At 58.3% G+C, this 19,291-nt stretch overlaps 1 protein-coding gene across 1 annotated transcript in view; it reads right to left on the bottom strand.

Moving 5' to 3' along the window:
• Positions 1-17,380, bottom strand: part of LOC146423954 (relA-associated inhibitor-like) — a 24,989-nt gene extending 7,609 nt beyond the window's left edge. The window contains exons 1-11 of the mRNA XM_085043999.1: positions 17,283-17,380; positions 17,043-17,161; positions 16,589-16,946; positions 14,015-14,113; positions 12,753-12,829; positions 8,543-8,888; positions 6,095-6,588; positions 4,680-4,817; positions 3,423-3,556; positions 1,723-1,889; positions 64-300 (exon numbers count right to left, since the gene is read on the bottom strand). Of these exons, the coding sequence (XP_084900125.1) occupies positions 64-300; positions 1,723-1,889; positions 3,423-3,556; positions 4,680-4,817; positions 6,095-6,588; positions 8,543-8,888; positions 12,753-12,829; positions 14,015-14,113; positions 16,589-16,946; positions 17,043-17,161; positions 17,283-17,358 (2,245 nt within the window). The 5' untranslated portion in view covers positions 17,359-17,380. The remainder of the gene's footprint in view (positions 1-63; positions 301-1,722; positions 1,890-3,422; positions 3,557-4,679; positions 4,818-6,094; positions 6,589-8,542; positions 8,889-12,752; positions 12,830-14,014; positions 14,114-16,588; positions 16,947-17,042; positions 17,162-17,282) is intronic.
• Positions 17,381-19,291: the final 1,911 nt, after the last annotated feature.

Genomic DNA, 19,291 nt, shown 5'->3' with positions numbered 1-19,291 from the left:
GACCCCCTCCCCAAATAATCCCTCCCCAACGATCCTATAGACCCCCTCCCCAAATAACCCCACACGACCCCTCCCCAACGGCCCCCCGAGCCCCGCTCACCCCAAAATAGTTGCGGGGCACGTATCCCTCGTGGCCGTAGAGAGACCCCCACCACCAGTCGAGCTCCTCGGGGGGCTCCCGGCGCAGCACGGTCACCGGCTCGCCCTCCCGGAACGACAGCTCGTCCCCGAACTCGGCGCTGTAATCCCACAGCGCGTACACCACCCCGCTGTTGAGCACGCCCATGCCCTGCTCCACCTCTGCGGGGACACGAGGGGACACGGAGGGTCAGGGAGGGGACACGGGGGGTCAGGGAGGGGACCCCAAATCCCAATCGTTACCCCAAAACTGCCCCGATATCCCCAAATCCCAATCATTAACCCAAATCCCAATCATTAACCCAAATCCCAATCATTACCCCAAATCCCACTTGTTATCCCAAATCCCAGTCATTACCCCAAAACTGCCCCAATATCCCCAAATCCCAATTGTTACTGCGAATCCCAATCACTACCCCAAATCCCAGTCGTTACCCCAAATCCCAGTCGTTACCCCAAATCCCAGTCGTTACCCCAAATCACAATTGTTACCCCAAAGCCCAGGCGTTACCCCAAAACTGCCCTGATATCCTCAAATCCCAAACTTTACCAGGCGTTACCCCAAATCCCAATCGTTACCCCAAATCGCAATCGTTACCCCCAAACTGCCCCGATATCCCCAAATCCCAAATCGCTACCCCAAATCCCATTCGTTACCCCAAATCCCAGTCGTTACCCCAAATTCCAATCGTTGCCCCAAATCCCAATCACTACCCCAAAACTGCCCCAATATCCCAAAATCCCAATTGTTGCTGCAAATCCCAATTGTAACTGCAAATCCCAATCACTACCCCAAATCCCAATCGTTACCCCAAATCCTAGTCGTTACCCCAAACTGCCCCGATATCCCCAAATCCCAATTGTTACTGCGAATCCCAATCACTACCCCAAATCCCAATCGTTACCCCAAATCCTAGTCGTTACCCCAAACTGCCCCGATATCCCCGAATCCCAATCATTACCCCAAATCCCAATCGCTACCCCAAATCCCAATTGTTACCCCAAATCCCCCTCAACCTCCCATATCCTCCAACTCCCTCACCCCCTCGCAGTGCTCCCAGTGCTCCCAGTCCGCACCAGTGAGGTAACTGGAGCAGTCAGCGTAGCCCTCGCGGTACGGGTCAGACCAAAACCCTCTAACATCCCCAATCCCATAACCCCCGACCCCATATCCCCCCATATCCCCCCATATCCCCCCGTATCTCCCGACTCCCCCAACCCCTCCCAGCCCTTCCCAGCGCTCCCAGTGCTCCCAGTGCGCACCAGTGAGGTAACTGGAGCAGTCGGCGTAGCCCTCGCGGTACGGGTCAGACCAAAACCCTCTAACATCCCCAACCCCATAACCCCCGACCCCATATTTCCCATATCCCCCATATCCCCCAGCCCCTCCCAGCACTCCCAGTGCTCCCAGCCCCTCCCAGTGCTCCCAGTCCGCACCAGTGAGGTAACTGGAGCAGTCGGCGTAGCCTTCGCGGTACGGGTCAGACCAAAACCCCCTAACATCCCCAATCCCATAACCCCCGACCCCATATCCCCCCATATCCCAAACCCCTCCCAGCCGCTCCCAGTGCTCCCAGTGCGCACCAGTGAGGTAACTGGAGCAGTCGGCGTAGCCCTCGCGGTACGGGTCGCACTTCTCCACGGCCAGGCTGCCGTCGCTGCCGGTGGTGGCGAAGATGGCAGCGCCGTGTCGCACCAGCGCCACACACACCCCGGTGTCGTTGCACGAGGCAGCGCAGTGCAGGGGGGTCCTGGAGAGGGGAGGGGGCGTCAGGGACCCCAAATGGGACCAGGGACCCCCAAAAGGGACCAGGGACCCCCAAAAGGGACCAGGGACCTCCAAGAGGGACCAGGGACCTCCAAAAGGGACGGGGAGGGGGCGTCAGGGACCCCCAAAAGGAACCAGGGACCCCCAAAAGGGACGGGGCGTCAGGGACCCCTAAAAGGGACGAGGGACCCCCAAAAGGGACCAGGGACCCCCAAAAGGGACAGGGAGGGGACGTCAGGGACCCCCAAAAGGAACCAGGGACCCCCAAAAGGGACCAGGGACCCCCAAGAGGGACCAGGGACCCCCAAAAGGGACCAGGGACCCCCAAGAGGGACGAGGGACCCCCAAAAGGGATGAGGGACCCTCCTGTCATGGGGGGTGTCACTGCGGTTTGGGATTGGGGTCTGGGATTTGGGATTGGGGTCAGTTGGGGTGAAGGAGGGGGATTTGGGGTCATCGGGGGTTTGGGGTTTGTTGGGGTGATGGAGGGTTGGGGTTTTTGGGGTCACCGATTGGGGGGTGACAGGGATTATTGGGGTTTGGGGTCACTGATCGGGGGGTGACAAGGATTATTGGGGTTTGGGGTCACCAATCAATGGGGTGACAGGGATTATTGGGGTTTGGGGTCACTGATTGATGGGGTGACAGGGATTATTGGGGTTTGGGGTCACCGATCAGGGGGGTGACAGGGATTATTGGGGTTTGGGGTCACTGATCAATGGGGTGACAGGGATTATTGGGGTTTGGGGTCACTGATCAGTGGGGGGATTATTAGGGTTTGGGGTCACCAACCAATGTAGGGTGACAGGGACTATTGGGGTCCCACAGGAATGGGAGTTATTTGGGTTGTCAAGGGGCTGTCGGGGGATTATTGGGGTCACCAGTCAATGGGGTCATTGGGGGTGTCACCAAGGATTGGGGGGTGTTGAGGGCTTTTGGGGTCACCAGTGGTTAGGGGAGTATCGGGCAGTTATTGGTGTCCCCAATCCATGGAGGGTGACAGGGATCACTGATGTCCCAAATCAATGGGGATTTTGGGGTGACCCCATCACTTGGGGCCGTTTGGGGCTTTTTGGTGTCCCCAATCCATGGAGGCTGTTCGGGCAGTATTGGGGTCCCCCATCCTTTATCCCTGTCCCACCCTCCAAGCCCCCAATGTCCCCCATGTCCCCAATGTCCCCCATGTCCCCCACATCCCCAATGTCCCCAATATCCCCAATGTCCCCAGTGTCCCCCATGTCCCCAGTGTCCCCCATGTCCCCAGTGTCCCCCATGTCCCCAGTGTCCCCAATATCCCAATGTCCCCAATGTCCCCCATGTCCCCAACGTCCCCAGTGTCCCCAGTGTCCCCAATGTCCTCAACGTCCCCACTCCACTTCATGTCCCCCATGTCCACAACATCCCCAGTGTCCCCAATATCCCCCATGTCCCCAATGTCCCCAACGTCCCCAATATCCCCCATGTCCCCAACATCCCCCAAGTCCCCAAAATGTCCCCGATGTCCCCAGTGTCCCACCATCCGTGGCTGTCGGGGGAGTTGACGTTGGCGCCGCTGGCGATCAGGAAGTCCACGATGGCATAGTTGGCGCCGCAGATGGCATTGTGCAGCGCCGTGATCCCCTCGTCGTTGGGCTGGCTCGGGTCGTTCAGCTGGGGACAGCGCCCTGTCCCCTCACTGCCACCCCGGCGACACCCCCGCCGCACCCGCCATGGCCCTGCTGTCACCCAGCCCTCGTCCCCGCTGTCCCCTTATCGCTGTCACCCAGCCCTCGTCCCCGCTGTCCCCTTATCGCTGTCCCCGTTGTCCCCCAGCCCTCGCCCCAGTGTCCTGCATCTGCCCCAGCTGTCCCCTGCCCTTGTCACTGCTGTCCCCACTGTCCCCCACCCCATCCCCACTGTCCCTGCTGTCCCCCAGCCCTCGTCCCCACTGTCCTGCATCTGTCCCAGCTGTTCCCTGCCCTTGTCACCGCTGTCCCCACTGTCCCCCCTTGTCCCCACCGTCCTCCCCGCTGTCCCCACCGTCCCCACCCATCCTCACTGTCCCCCACCCTCTGTCCCTGTCCCCGCTGTCCCCATCCCTTGTCCCCACCGTCCCCAGCCCTTCTCCCGGTCCCCCACTTCATCCCCAGTGTCACCCATCTGTCCCCGCTGTCCCCCATCCCCCACCCCATCCCCACTGTCCCCACCCTCTGTCCCTGTCCCCACTGTCCCCTCCTGTCCCCACTGTCCCCCACCCCATCCTCGCTATCCTCCACCCTCTGTCCCTGTCCCCGCTGTCCCTCCCCTTGTCCCCACCTGGTCCCCCAGCCCTTCTCCCTGGTCCCCACTTCATCCCCAGTGTCACGCATCTGTCCCCACCGTCCCCCCGCTGTCCCCACTGTCCCCCACCCCATCCTCACTGTCCCCCACCCTCTGTCCCTGTCCCCTGCCCTTGTCCCCACCGCCTCCGGGCCCTTCTTCTCTCCCACTTCATCCCCAGTGTCTCCTTGTCCCCATCGTCCCCCCGCTGTCCCCTACTGTCCCCACTGTCCCCGCCTCATCCCCACTGTCCCCACTGTCCCCCCTTGTCCCCACCGTCCTCCCCGCTGTCCCCACCGTCCCCCACCCCATCCTCACTGTCCCCCACCCTCTGTCCCTGTCCCCGCTGTCCCCTGCCCTTGTCCCCACCGTCGCCCAGCCCTTCTCTCTGTCCCCCACTTCATCCCCAGTGTCTCCCATCTGTCCCCCTCCTTGTCCCCGCTGTCCCCTCGGTCGCCTGTCCCCAGTGTCGCACCTCTGCCACCGCCTGCTGCACCACGTCGAGCTCGCCGGTCAGAGCAGCGTCCAGCAGCAGCACCAGCGGGTTCAGGCGGACCCGAGCCCCGGGGCGGCGCCGCGGTGAGGAGGGGTCGCGCAGGGCCGAGCGCAGCTCCTGCCACACGGGGACGGGTCAGGGGACATCGCCGGGACACCAGCGGGCATTGGGGACATCGCCCCGGGCACTGGGGACATCGCCCCGGGACACGCCAGGGACATTGGGGACATCGCCGGGACACCAGCGGGCATTGGGGACATCGCCGGGACACCACCGGGCATTAGGGACATCATCGGGACATCGCCCGGGGCATTGGGGACATCACCGGGACACCCCCGGGCACTAGGGACATCACCGGGACAGCCCAGGGACATTGGGGACATCGCCGGGACATCGCCCGGGCATTGGGGACATCGCCCCGGGACACCCCAGGGACATTGGGGACATCACCAGGACACCGCCGCGGTGAGGAGGGGTCGCGTAGGGCCGAGCGCAGCTCCTGCGACACGGGGACGGGTCAGCGGACATCGCCGGGACACCAGCGGGCATTGGGGACATCGCCGGGACACCCCCGGGCACTGGGGACATCGCCCCGGGACACCACCGGGCATTGGGGACATCGCCGGGACACCCCCGGGCATTGGAGACATCACCGGGACAGCCCAGGGACGTTGGGGACATCACCGGGACAGCCCCGGGCATTGGGGACATCGCCCCGGGACACCCCAGGGACACTGGGGACATCACCGAGACACCGCCGCGGTGAGGAGGGGTCGCGCAGGGCCGAGCGCAGCTCCTGCGACACGGGGACGGGTCAGGGGACATCGCCGGGACACCAGCGGGCATTGGGGACATCACCGGGACAGCCCAGGGACATTGGGGACATCGCCGGGACACCACCGGGCACTGGGGACATTACCGGGACAGCCCAGGGACATTGGGGACATCACCGGGACATTCCCTGAGCATTGGGGACATCACCCCGGGACACCCCAGGGACGTTGGGGACATCACCGGGACATCGGGGACATCACCCCGAGACATCCCACAGTATCCCAGGGACCTTGGGGACATCCCCAGGGCACCCAGGGGACTCCAGGAGACAAGGACACCTCGGGGGTCTCCAGGGGACAACGACCAGAGGGACAGGGACACCTCGGGGGTCTCAGAGGGACAAGGACACCTCGAGGGTCTCCAGGGGACAACAACCAGGGGGGTCTCAGAGGGACAAGGACACCTCGGGGGTCTCCAGGGTCTCAGAGGGACAAAGACACCTCGAGAGTCTCCAGGTGACAACAACCAAGAGGGTCTCAGAGTGACAAGGACACCTCAGGGGTCTCAGAGGGACAAGGACACCTCGGGGGTGACAACGCCACCGCGCCACCACCACTCACCGGCACCTGCGCCGCCCCTCCCGGCAGTGCCACCGGCGACCCCGGCGGCGGGCTCTGCCCCTCGGCCACCGCCACCGGAGCCGCGGGAGGAGCCACCCCCTCGTCCCCCGGCGGTGTCGCCGCTGTCGCTGTCGCTGTCGCCGTCCCCGCGGGCGGCGGGCGGTGCAGCAGGCGGGTGATGAGCTGCTGGTACTGGCGGGTGCGGGAGGGCGGCACGGCGGGCGCGGGGCTCTGCTCCATGGACCCCCGGCGCTTCAGGGGCCGCGGCATCTCGGCCAGGACCCTCGCCACCTCCTGGAACTCGGGGACGCGGCGCGCCTCGGGGGGCAGCAGCGGCTGCAGCCGGGTGGGGCTCAGGGGTCGCTCCAGGGGTCCCTCCAGGGGTCCCTCCAGGGGTCCCTCGGGCTCGGCGCCCTGCAGGAGGCGCTCCAGCTCCGCCTCGGCCTCGGCGGGGGGCGGCGCGGGGGGCTCGGGGGGCGCGGGGCGGCCCGGGGCTGGGGGGGCAAAGGGGGGTGAGGGGGGGTGTCCCGAAATTGGGGGGGGAGGGGGGAAAGGCGCGGACCCCTCCCCAAATTGGGGGGAGAGGGGAGAAACCCATAAATCCCCCAAATTTGGGGGAGGGGAGAAACCCAAGGACCCCTCCCCAAATTGAAGGCGAAGCGCAGAACCCCGTGGACCCCTCAAATTTGGGGGACCCCCCAAATCGATAGGGGAGGGAAGTGCAGAACCCCATGGATCCCCCAAATTTTGGGGGGAAATGCAGAATCCCCACGGACCCCTCCCCAAAACCCCTTTTTATCCCCCCAATCCCCTTTTTATCCACCCCAAAACCCCCCCAAAATTCCTTTTAATCCCCCAAAAACCCCTTTTTATCCCCCCAAATCCCCTTTCTGTCCACCCCAAAACCCCTTTTTACGCTCCCAAATCCCCCTAAAACCCCTTTTAACCCCCCAAACCCCCCAAATCCCTTTCTATCCCCCGAATGCCCCCAAAACCCTTTTCAGCCCCCAAATCCCCAAACCCCCTCCCCCAAAGCCCCTCACCTTCTCCCCAAAACCCCTTTATCCCCCAACCCCCCAAACCCCAAAACCTCTTTTTTAACACTTCAAATGCCCCAAACCCCTTTTATCCCCCCAAATCCCCTTTTTTTAACACCCCCAAATGCCCCCAAAGCCCCCCAAAACCACTTTAATCCCCCAAAACCCCTTTCTATCCCCCAAATCCCCCAAACCCACAAACCCCTCACCTTCTCCCCAAAACCACTTTTAATCCCCCAAAACCCTTTATCCCCCAAACCCCTTTTCACCCCCAAATCCCCCTAAAACCCCTTTAAACCCCCCCAAATCCCCCAAACCCAGTTTTATCCCCAAATCCTTTTAACCCTGCAAAACCTCTTTAACACCTCCCAAATCCCCAAAACCCCAAACCCCCAAAACTCCTTTCTATCCCCCAAATTTCCCCAAAACCCTTTTTATTCCCCCAAATCCCCTTTAACCCCCAAATCCCCAATCCCCCAAAACCCTTTCTATCCCCCCAAATCGTCCCCAAAACCCCTTTTCTTCCCCCCCCCAAAACCCCCCAAAACCCCTTTTCCTCCCCCAAATCTCCCCCAAACCCTTTTAACACACTTCCCCCCAAAACCCCTTTAATCCCCAAACCCCAAATCCTTTTCATCCCCTCAAAACCCCTTTAACCCCTAAACCGTCCCCAAACCACTTTTTATCCCCAAATCCCCCCAAAATCTCTTTATGCTCAAATCCCCCTAAAACCCCTTTTTCTACCCCCCAAATCCCTTTAACCCCTCCAAACCCCCAAAACCCTTTTATCCTCCAAACCCCCTCAAAACCCCTTTCAAACCCCCAAAGCTCCCAAAGCCCCCCAACCATTTTATCCCCCCAAATCCCCTTTTAACCCCAAATCCCCCTTTTTAATCCCCAAATCCCCCAAAACCCCTTTTCTATCCCCCAAAACCCTTTATGCCCCCAAAACCCTTTCATCCCCCAAATCCCCCAAACCCCTTATTATTCCCCCAAATCCCTAATCCCCCCAAATCCCCCCCAAAACTTTAATCCGCTCCCAAATCCCCCAAAACCACTTTAATCCCCCCAAATCCCCTTTAACCCCAAACCCCATGCAAAACCCTTTTAACCCCAAATCCCCCAAACCCCCAAACCCCCAAAACCCTTTCTATCCCCCCAAATCACCTTTTAATCCCCCCAAACCCTTTAGATCCCTCCAAAACACCTTTTATCCCCCAAATCCCAAAATCCCCCAAACCCCTTTTCATCCCAAATCCCCCCAAATCTCTTTCTATCCCACCAAATCCCCAAAACCCCCTTTCTTACCTCAAATCCCCAAAACCCTCTTCTTTCCCCCAAACCCCCTCAAATTTCCTATAATTTCCCCCAAAACCCCATTTAACCCCCCAAATCCCCCTTCCCCCCTCACCTTCCCCCGCAGGCAGGGCGGGGGGCAGCGGCGGCAGTTTTTGGGGGGCCATTCTGCCCCCGCCGGGGGTCCCCAGCAGCGCCACCCCCCTGTGCCCCCCGCCCTGCTCCCAAAAGGCGTTCTGCAGGCGGAAGATCATGGAGAGGGGCAGGGGTCTCTGCCGGGGGGGTCTCCCGGCCGGGGGGGGCACGGGGATGCGCGACACGGGCTGCTGGCACGGGTGCCACCCCCTGGGCAGCGTCCTGGCACCGGGCGGGGCGCGGAAGTGTCCCTCTTGTCGCCGCTCCAGGGGGGACAGCTTGTAGTTGCGGGGGAGGGTGGCGCTGTGAGCGGAGAAGGGGCTGTCCTGGGGGGGAAAGGGTTAAATTTTTTTTTTTGTTGTTTGTTTTTTTTGGGGTTTTTTGGGGTTTTTTTTGTTTTTTTGGTTTTTTTTGGGGAGAAAATTATTTTTTCGGGGGAAATGGGGTTTTGGGAAAATGGGTTTAAAAAGGGGTTTTTTGGGGAAATGGTTTAAAAGGGGTTTTTGGGGGAAAATGGGGTTTTGGGGGAGGGTTTTAAAAAGGGGTTTTTGGGGGAAAGGGTTAAAAATGGTTTTTTTTTGGGGAGAAAAATTATTTTCGGGGAAATGGGGTTTTGGGGGAAAATGGGTTTAAAAGGGCTTTTTTTGGGGGAAATGGGTTTAAAAGGGTTTTTTTTGGGGGAAATGGGTTTAAAAAGGGTTTTTGGGGGAAATGGGTTTAAAAAGGGTTTTTTTGGGGGAATGGGAAAATGGGTTTTGGGGGAATGGTTTAAAATGGGGGGGATGGGTTTAAAAAGGGTTTCTTTGGGGGAAATGGGTTTAAAATATTTTTTGGGGGAAATGGGGTTTTTTTGGGAGAAAGGGTTTTAAAAAGGGTTTTGGGGGGAAAGGTTAAAATGGGGTTTTTTGGGGGAGAAAATTATTTTTTCGGGGAAATGGGGTTTTGGGGGGAAATGGGTTTAAAAGGGGTTTTTTGGGGGAAAATGGGGTTTTGGGGGGAAATGGGGTTTTTGGGGGAAAGGGTTTTAAAAGGGGTATTTTGGGGGAAAGGGGAGAAAATGGGTTTTTTTGAGGGGAATGGGGTTGGGAAAAGGGGTTTTGGGGGAAAAGGGTTTTTGGGAAAAGGGTTTTGGGGGGAAATGGGGGATTTGGAAAAAGGGAGAAATGGGGATTTTGGGGGGAAATGGGTTTTGGGGGGAAAATGGGTTAAAAGGGGTTTTTTGGGGGGGGAAATGGGTTAAAAAGGGGTTTTGGGGGAAAATGAGGGTTTTGGGGAAATGGAGTTTTTTTGGGGGAAAGGGTTTTAAAAAGGGGTTTTTGGGGGGAAAGGGTTAAAAATGGGGTTTTTTTGGGGGAGAAAATTATTTTCGGGGAAATGGGGTTTTGGGGGAAATGGGTTTAAAAGGTTTTTTTTGGGGGAAATGGGTTTAGAAAAGGGGTTTTTGAGGGGAAAAATGGGTTAAAAGGGGATTTGGGGGAAATGGGTTTTTTTCTTAGGGAAAAGGGGTTTCTGGGGAGAAAACAGGGGTTTTGGGAAATGGGTTTAAAAAGGGATTTTTTTGGGGAGAAAGGGTTTTAAAAAGGGATTTTGGGGGAAAACAGGGGTTTTGGGGGGAAATGAGGGTTTTGGGGAAATGGGGTTTTTTGGGGGAAAGGGTTTTAAAAAGGGTTTTTTGGGGGAAAAGGGTTTTGGGGGAAATGATTTTTTTGGGGGAATGGGGTTGGGAAAAGGGCTTTTGGGGGAAAAGGGGTTTTGGGGGAAAAGGGTTTTAAAAGGGATTTTGGGGGAAATGGGGATTTTGGGAGAGAAAGGGTTTTTTTGGGGGAAAATGGGGTTTTGGGGGGAAATGGGGTTGAAAAAGGGGTTTTTGGGGGAAAATGGGGTTTTGGGGGAAATGGGTTTAAAAGGGGTTTTTTTGGGGGAAAATGGGGTTTTGGGGGAAATGAGGGTTTTTGGGGGAAATGGGTTTTTTGGGGAGAAAGGGTTTTAAAAAAGGGGTTTTTTTGGGGGGAAAGGGTTAAAATGGGGGTTTTTTGGGGGAGAAAAATTATTTTTCTGGGGAAATGGGTTTTGGGAGGGAAATGGGTTTAAAAGGGGTTTTTTGGGGGGAAATGGGGTTTTTGGGGGAAATGAGGGTTTTGGGAAATGGGGTTTTTTGGGGGAAAGGGTTTTAAAAGGGTTTTTTTGGGGGAAAAAGGGTTTTTGGGGAAAATGGGTTTTTTTTTTTGAGGGGAATGGGGTTGGGAAAAGGGGTTTTTGGGGGAAATGGGGTTTTGGGGAGAAAGGGTTTTAAAAAAGGGATTTTGGGGGAGAAAAAGGGGGATTTGGGGGAAAAAGTGGTTTCTGGGGGGAAAGGGGGTTAAAAAGGGTTTTTTTGGGGAAAAGGGTTTTTAAAAAGGGTTTTTTGATAAAATGATTTTTTTTGGGGAAAAAAGGGTTGTTTTGGGGGAAAAAAGTGGTTTTTTGGGCGAAAAAAATGGTTTATCTGGAGAAAAAAAGGAATTTTTTTGGGAAAAAAAGGGTTTTTTGGGTGAAAAAACTGGGTTTTTTTGGGGAAAAAGGGGTTTTTTGGGGGCAAAAGAAGAAATTTTGGGTGGAAAAAAGGTTTTTTTAGGAGGAAAAAGGGGTTTTTTTGGGGAAAAAAGGGTTTTGAGGGGGAAAAAAAGGGGATATTTTGGGCACAAAAGTGGGGTTTTTTGGGAAAAAAGAGGTTTTTGGGGACAAAAAGGAATTTTTTGGGGGAGAAAAGGGGTTTTTGGGCGATAAAATGATTTTTTTTGGGGGGGAAAAAGGGTTGTTTTTGGGAAAAAAGGGGTTTTTTGGGCGAAAAAAGTGGTTTTTTGGGGAAAAAAGGAACTTTTTCGGAACAAAAAGGGATTTTTGGGGGAAAAAGGAATTTTTGGGGAAAAAAGGGGTTTTTGGGAAAAGAAGGGTTTTGAGGGGGAAAAAGGGTTTTTGGGGGAAAAAGGGGATTTTTGGGGGAAAAGGAATTTTTTGGGGAAAAGGGTTTTTTGGGGAAAAGGGGTTTTTTTGGGGGAAAGGGTTTTTTGGGGACTAAATAGTTTTTTTGGGGAAAATAAGGATTTTTGGGGGCAAAACGGGGGTTTTGTGGGAAAACGGGTTGTTTTGGGGGAAAAAAGGACTTTTAAAAAGGTTTTTTGGGGGAAAATGGGGTTTTTTTGGGGGGAAAAAAGGTTGTTTTTGGGGAAAAAAGTGGTTTTTTGGGCGAAAAAAATGGCTTATCTGGAGAAAAAAAGGAATTTTTTTGGGAAAAAAAGGGGGTTTTGGGCGAAAAAAGTGGGTTTTTTTGGGGAAAAAGGGGTTTTTTGGGGGCAAAAGAAGAAATTTTGGGTGGAAAAAAGGTTTTTTTAGGAGGAAAAAGGGGTTTTTTTGGGGGAAAAAAGGGTTTTGAGGGGGAAAAAAATGGGTTATTTTGGGGACAAAAGTGGGGTTTTTTTGGGAAAAAAGAGGTTTTTGGGGACAAAAAGGAATTTTTTTGGGGAAAAAAGGGGTTTTTGGGCGATAAAATTATTTTTTTGGGGGGGAAAAAGGGTTGTTTTTGGGAAAAAAGGGGTTTTTTGGGCGAAAAAAAAGTGGTTTTTTGGGGGAAAACAGGAATTATTTGGGGAAAGTGTTTTTATGAGGAAAAAAGGAACTTTTTCGGAACAAAAAGGGATTTTTTGGGGGAAAAAAGGAATTTTTGGGGGAAAAAGGGGTTTTTGGGAAAAGAAGGGTTTTGAGGGGGAAAAAGGGGTTTTTTGGGGGGAAAAAGGGGATTTTTGGGGAAAAAGGGTTTTTTATGGGGAAAAGGGTTTTTATGGGGTAAAAAGGGGGTTTTGGGGAAAAAGGGGTTTTCTTGGGGACAAAAAGGATTTTTTAGGTTTAAAAAAGGGGTTTTTTGGGGGGAAAAGGGTTGTTTTTGGGGAAAAAAGAGGGTTTTTGGGTGATAAAAGGATTTTTTTGGGTGGAAAAAAGGAATTCTTTGGGGAAAAAAGTGGGTTTTTGGGCAAAAAAAGGGTTTTTTTTGGGGAAAAAGGGGGTTTTTTTGGGGGAAAAGAAGAAATTTTGGGTGGAAAAAAGGTTTTTTTAGGAGGAAAAAGGGTTTTTTTTGGGGAAAAAAAGGATTTTTCTGGGGATAAAAGGGTTTTTTGGGGGATTGAGGGTCTGCTCCCTCCCCAAACTCAGCCCACCTTGCCCGGGCCAGCCCCGTCCAGGCTCGACTCCCTCCAGAGCCCCAGGGAGGGTCGCGATTGTCCCTCGGGGGTCCCTGGGGGGGACAGAGGGCAGGGGGGGTTTGTTTTGGGGGAAACCCCAAAAATCTCCTCGAAAATCCTCCCAAATTTCCCCAAATTTCCCCAAAAATTCCCACAAAAAAATCCCCCAAAAAATGCCCCCAAAAGTGCCCCAAAATCCTCCCAAATTTCCCCCAAAATCCCCCAAAATCCCCCCAAAATCCCCCAAAGTGCCCCAAAATCCTCCCAAATTTCCCCAAAATACCAAAAATCCCTAAACCCTAAAATTCCCAAAATCCCTAAAAACCCCAAATCCCCCAAAACCCCCAAAATCGCCCAAAATCCCCCAAAATCTCCCAAAAATCCCCAAAATCTCTAAAATTCCTCCAAATCCTTCAAAATTTCTCAAAATTCCAAAATCTCCCAAAATCCCCAAAATCCCCCAAAACCCCAAATCCCCCAAATCCTCCCAAAATCCCCAAACCCCCAAAATCCCTAAACCCCCAACCCCCAAAACCCCCAAACCACCCCAAAATCCCCCAAAATCAAAAAAATCCCTAAAACCCCCAAAATCTCCCCAAAAAATCCCCCAAAATTCCCCCAAAATCCCGCAAAATCCCAAAACCCTTAAAACCCCCCAAATCCCCCAAAATCCCAAAACCTCCCCAAAATGCCCCCAAACCCCAAAATCCCCCAAAATCCCCCAAAATCCCTAAAAACCCCCAAAATCTCCCAAAATCCCCTCAAAATCCCCCCAAAAATCCCCCAAATCCCCCAAATCCTCAAAAAAATCCCCCAAATCACCCCAAAATCCCCCAAAATTCCCCAAACCCCCCAAAATCCCCAAAATCTCCCAAACCCCCTGAAAATTCCCCCAAACCCCAAATCCCCAAACCCCAAAATCCCCAAAATCCCCCAAAATCTCCCAATCCTCCAAAATCCCCAAAATCCTCCCCAAATCCCCCCAAAATCCCAACATTCCCAAAAATCCCCCAAACTCCCAAAATCCCCCAAATTCCCCAAAATCCCCAAACCCCCCAAAATCCCCAAAAACCCAAATCCCCCCAAATCCTCAAAATCCCCAAACCCCCAAAATTCCTACAAAACCCAAATCCCCAAAATCCCAAAACCCCCAAAACCCCCTAACCCTCCCAAAACCCCCAAGCCCTGATGCCACCTCCCCGATGTCCCTGGCCCTGGTGTCCCCCAGCCCCTCTCACGCTCGAAGCCCCCCGCGCCAGGCGGTTTTTTCTCGTAAGCCACATCCAGGTCTGACTCGTTCCAACTCTTCTGCGCTCGCCGCTTGAGGCCGACGTCATCTGGGGTTGGGGACATGGCGACAGGGGCTTGGGGACAGCCCGGGCGGCCGGGGACAGGGGTGGGGACAGGCCGGGGTGGGGTGGGGACACTGCGGGGTGGGTTGGGGACAGCCAGGGATGGGTTGGGGACAGTCCAGGGTGGTTTGGGGACAGCCAGGGATGGGTTGGGGACAGCCCAGGGTGGTTTGGGGACAGCCAGGGATGGGTTGGGGACAGCCAAAGTGGGTTGGGGACACGGCGGGGTGGGTTGGGGACAGCCAGGGATGGTTTGGGGACACCGTGAGAGAGTCTGGGGACACAGCGGGATGGTTTGGGGACAGCCAAGGTGGGTTGGGGACAGGCCGGGGTGGGTTGGGGACAGTCCAAGGTGGGTTGGCGACACCCGGAATAGATTGGGGACACCACAGGATGGGTTGGGGACACCACAGGATGGGATGGGGACAGCCGGAATGGTTTGGGGACACCACGGGATGGTTTGGGGACACCACGGGATGGGCTGGGGACAACCAGGGATGGTTTGGGGACAGTCCAGGGTGGTTTGGGGACAGCCAGGGATGGGCTGGGGACAGTCCGGGATGGGTTGGGGACACCCAGAATGGGTTGGGGACAGCCAAGGATGGTTTGGGGACACCGTGGGATGGGTTGGGGACAGTCCAGGGTGGGTTGGGGACACGGCGGGGTGGGGTGGGGACACCGTGAGAGAGTCTGGGGACACCCGGGATGGTTAGGGGACAGTCTGGGATGGGTTGGGGACAGTCTGGGATGGGTTGGGGACACCGCGGGATGGGTTGGGGACACCCGGAATAGATTGGGGACACCGCGGGATGGGTTGGGGACAACAAGAGATGGTTTGAGGACAGCCAAGGGGGGTTTGGGGACAGCCAGGGATGGTTTGGGGACACCACGGGATGGTTTGGGGACAGCCAGGGATGGTTTGGGGACAGCCCAGGGTGGTTTGGGGACAGCCCAGGGTGGTTTGGGGACACCACAGGATGGGTTGGAGACACTGTGAGAGGGTTTGGGGACAGCCAGGGATGGGTTGGGGACAGCCCAGGGTGGTTTGGGGACAGCCCAGGGTGGTTTGGGGACACCACAGGATGGGTTGGAGACACTGTGAGAGGGTTTGGGGACAGCCAGGGATGGGTTGGGGACAGTCGGGGATGGTTTGGGGACACCACAGGATGGGTTGGGGACACCGTGAGAGGGTTTGGGGACAGCCAGGGATGGGTTGGGGACACCGTGAGAGGGTTTGGGGACAGCCAGGGATGGGCTGGGGACACCACAGGATGGGTTGGGGACAGCAAGGGATGGGTTGGGGACAGCCCAAGGTGGGTTGGGGACACCCGGAATGGTTTGGGGACACCTGGAATGGGTTGGGGACACCACGGGATGGGTTGGGGACAGCCCAGGGTGGTTTGGGGACACCCGGAATAGATTGGGGACACCGCGGGATGGTTTGGGGACAACAAGGGATGGGTTGGGGACAGCCAAGGTGGGTTGGGGACACCACAGGATGGTTTGGGGACAGCCAGCGATGGGATGGGGACACCGCGGGATGGTTTGGGGACAGCCAGGGATGGGTTAGGGACAGTCGGGGATGGTTTGGGGACAACCAGGGATGGTTTGGGACTGCTGCCAGGGATGGTTTGGGGACCTCCCCAACCCCCCCTCAGGACCCCCACGCCCCTCCCCATCCCCTCCCCCGTGTCGACCCGCGTCCCCTGGCTGTCCCCTCTCTGTCCCCTCACTGTCCCCTTTCTGTCCCCTCAGTGTCTCCCCTTGCTGTCCCCCCGCTGTCCCCTCGCTATCCCCTCTATCCCCTGGCTGTCCCCTGCTGTCCCCTCTCTCTCCCCTCACTGTGCCCTCTCTGTCTCATCTCTCCCCCCTCTCTGTCTCCCCGTTGTCGCCTCTCTCCCCCTGTCCCCGCGCTGTCCCCTCTGTCCCCCCTCTCCCTCTCTCTCTCCCTGCTCTGTCCCCTCTCCGTCCCCTCTGTCCCCTCTCTGTCCCCTTATCCCCTCAGTGTCGCCTCTCTGTCCCCTCTCTCTCCCCTCGCTATCCCCCTGTCTGTCCTCTCTCTCTCCCCCTGCTGTCCCCTCTTTCTCCCCTCTCTGTCCCCCTGCTGTCCCCTCGCTGTCCCCTAGCTATCCCCTCAGTGTCGCCCGTCCCCTCTGTCCCCTCTCTCCCCCTCTCTGTGCCCCTCCATCCCCTCTGTCCCCCTCTGTCCTCTGTTGTCCCCTCTCTGTCCCCCTGCTGTCCCCTCTGTCCCCTAGCTATCCCTTCAGTGTCGCCTGTCCCCTCTCTATCCCCCGCTGTCCCTTCTCTCCCCCTGTGTCCCCACTGTCCCCTTTTCCCCCTCTCTGTCCCCCTCTGTCCCCCTTTTCTCCCCTCTCTGTCCCCCCTGTCCCCCTTTTCCCCCCCCCTCTCTCCCCCCCTCACTGTCCCCTCAGTGTCCCCTGTGTCCCCTCTCTGGCTCACCCTGTGCCCGGCAGGCGGCGGGCGGCCCGCTCAGGCTGGGGTAAAGCCCCTGCACCTCGTAGGGGGGCGGCGCTGGGGGTCTCTCCCCGAAGAACGCCCCCTCCCCCGCCCGCGGCGACCCCCCGAGCAGCTCATAGCCCCTGGGGCCGGGCCGTGGGGAGGGGGCTCTGCCCGCCGCGCCCCCCGAGCTGGGCACCGCCAGCACCTTGGGCCGGGGGGAGGGGGCGCGCTCGTCGCCCCCCAAAAAATTGAGGAGGGGTCTCGGCGAGCCGGGCCGGCCCAGGGGGTCTCCGAGCCCCCCGCCCAGCTCCAGGCTGTCCGGAGTGAAGCTCCTCCTGCCCGAGCGGCTGCTCTGCTCCTGGAAAGGAGGGGATAAACCGAGGAGGGGGCTGCCCGTGAAGGGAGGGTCGCCCCCTCCTCAAAACCCCCCCCGGGGGTGGGTCGGGGGTCGCACTTTGGGGGGTCCCGGCCCGTCGGTCCACAGCGACTCGAGCTGCCGCGACAGTTCGTCCACCTTGGCCACGGCCGTGTCCAGCTCCACCTGCTTCAGGTCCATGTGCTGCATGGCCAGCGCTGTGCCGGGGAGGGAGGGGGGCGACACCGAGTTGGGGCGGGGGTCGCACGGCTGGGACCCTCGGGGGGGGGGTCGGGCAGCCCCCCCAAAAAAAGCGCGACCCCCCTCTCCCCAGCTCACACTGGAAGGTGAGATCCAGCAGGTCCTGAGCGCTGCGCAGCCTCTCGCTCGCCATTGTCGCCTCCTGGGGGGACATTTTGGGGGGGGTGGGCACGGCCGGGGGTGGGGACATCTCGGGGACACCTTGGGGACATCGCGGACACCCCCGGAGCCCCCCCGCGCCCCCCCCCGCCCCCGCCGCCGTGCCTTGGGAACGCCGCGAGCGAGGCGTGTTGAGACCCGCCGGGAGCTCGTCAGCAGCAGCATCATAACAGTAATTAGCGCTAATTAATCCCGCCGCCGCCCACCCCGGGGCAGGGCCAGCCCGGGGCCCCCCAAAAACGGGGTGGGGGCGGTGGGACCCCCAGTTTTGAGGGATTAGCCCGTGGGGGAGTGGATGGGATGGGGAGGGGGTGTCCTGGGGGAAGGGGCTGCGGGAGGGGCGGGGGGAGGGATTTGGGGGATTTGGGGGCCGAGGGGGTTTGGGGTGGGATTGGGGTCTGGGGATGGATTTGGGGGCCGAGGGGGATTTGGGGGTCTGGGGTGAGATTTGGGGGTCTGGGGGTGGATTTGGGGATCTGGGGGTGAGATTTGGGTGTCTGGGGTGAGATTTGGGGGTCTGGGGTGAGATTTCGGGATCTGGGGTGGGATTTGGGGGTCTGGGGTTGGGATTTGGGGGTCTGGGGGTGATTTAGGGGTCTGGGGTGGGATTTGAGGGTCTGGGGTGGGATTTGGGGTCCCGGGTGGATTTGGCACCCCAAACCCCTCCTCGGCACCCCAAATCCCACCCCAGGGGACCCCAAATCCCACCCAGGACCAACATCCCCAGGACCCCAAATCCCACCCCAGGGACCCCAAACCCTTCCTCGGCACCCCAAATCCCACCCCGGGCTGCCCTAACCCCAAATCTCAAGACCCCCAAATCTCAGCTGGCTTTCCCAGCATCCCAGGACCCCCAAATCCTCCCCCAGGACCCCAAATTCTCCCCAGGGACCCCCAAATCCCACCCAGGACCCCAAATCCTCCCCCAGGGTGCCCCAAATCCCACCCAGGGTGCCTCAAATCCTCCCCCAGGACCCCAAATTCTCCCCAGGGACCCCCAAATCCCAGCCGGGTTTCCCAGCACCCCAGGGTGCCCCAAATCCCACCCGGGACCCCAAATCATCCTTCAGGACCCCAAATCCTCCCCCAGGACCCCCAAATCCTCCCCCAAGACTCCCTAATCCCACCCAGGGTGCCCCAAATCCCACCCGGGACCCCCAAATCCTCCCCCAGGACCCCAAATCCTCCCATCCAGGGGTTCGGGCCGTGGGTTTCTCTCGGGGGTCTGTACCTGGTGGGTCCCGGTGGGTGTTAGGGGGTTCCGGGAGGGGTTCCGGTGGGTGCTGGGGGGTCCCGGCGGTGTCCCGGTGGGTGCTGGTAGATCCTGGGGGGCCCTGAGGAGTTCCGGGGGGGGTTCCGGTGGGTCCCGGTGGGTGCGGGAATGTCCCGATGGGTACCTGGGGGTTCCGGTGGGTGCTGGGGGGTCCCAATAGATCCCGGTGGGGTCCCGGTGAGTGCCTGGGGGGTCCCGGTGGGTCCCTGGTGGGTCCCGGTGGGGTCCCGGTGGGTACCTAGGGGGTCCCGATGAGTACCTGGGGGGTCCCGATGGGTTCTGGGGGGTCCCGATGAGTACCTAGGGGGTCCCGGTGGGGTCCCGGTGGCTGCCGGTAGGTCCCGGTGGGTACCTAGGGGGTCCCGGTGAGTGCCTGGGGGGTCCCGGTGGATTCCGGGGTGGTCCCGATAGGTCCCGGTGGATTCCGGGGAGGGTTCCGGTGGGTCCCGATGGATACCTGGGGGGCCCCGGTAGGTTCTGGGGGTCTCGGTGAGTACCTGGGGGATCCCGGTGGGGTCCCGGTGGGGTCCCGGTAGGTCTCGGTGGATTCCGGGGAGGGTTCTGGAGGGTCCCGGTGGGTACCTGGGGGGTCCCGGTGGAGTCCCGGTGGGTGTGGGAATGTCCCGGTGGGTCCCGGTGGGTCCCGATGAGTACC

This window comes from Lichenostomus cassidix, unplaced genomic scaffold (assembly GCF_008360975.1).
Source record: "Lichenostomus cassidix isolate B80296 unplaced genomic scaffold, HeHo_3.0 HiC_scaffold_35, whole genome shotgun sequence".
NCBI classification, from domain to species: Eukaryota; Metazoa; Chordata; class Aves; order Passeriformes; family Meliphagidae; genus Lichenostomus; species Lichenostomus cassidix.
The sequence above is the reverse complement of the archived record's forward strand: the minus strand, read 5'-3'. Positions and strand labels throughout refer to the sequence as shown.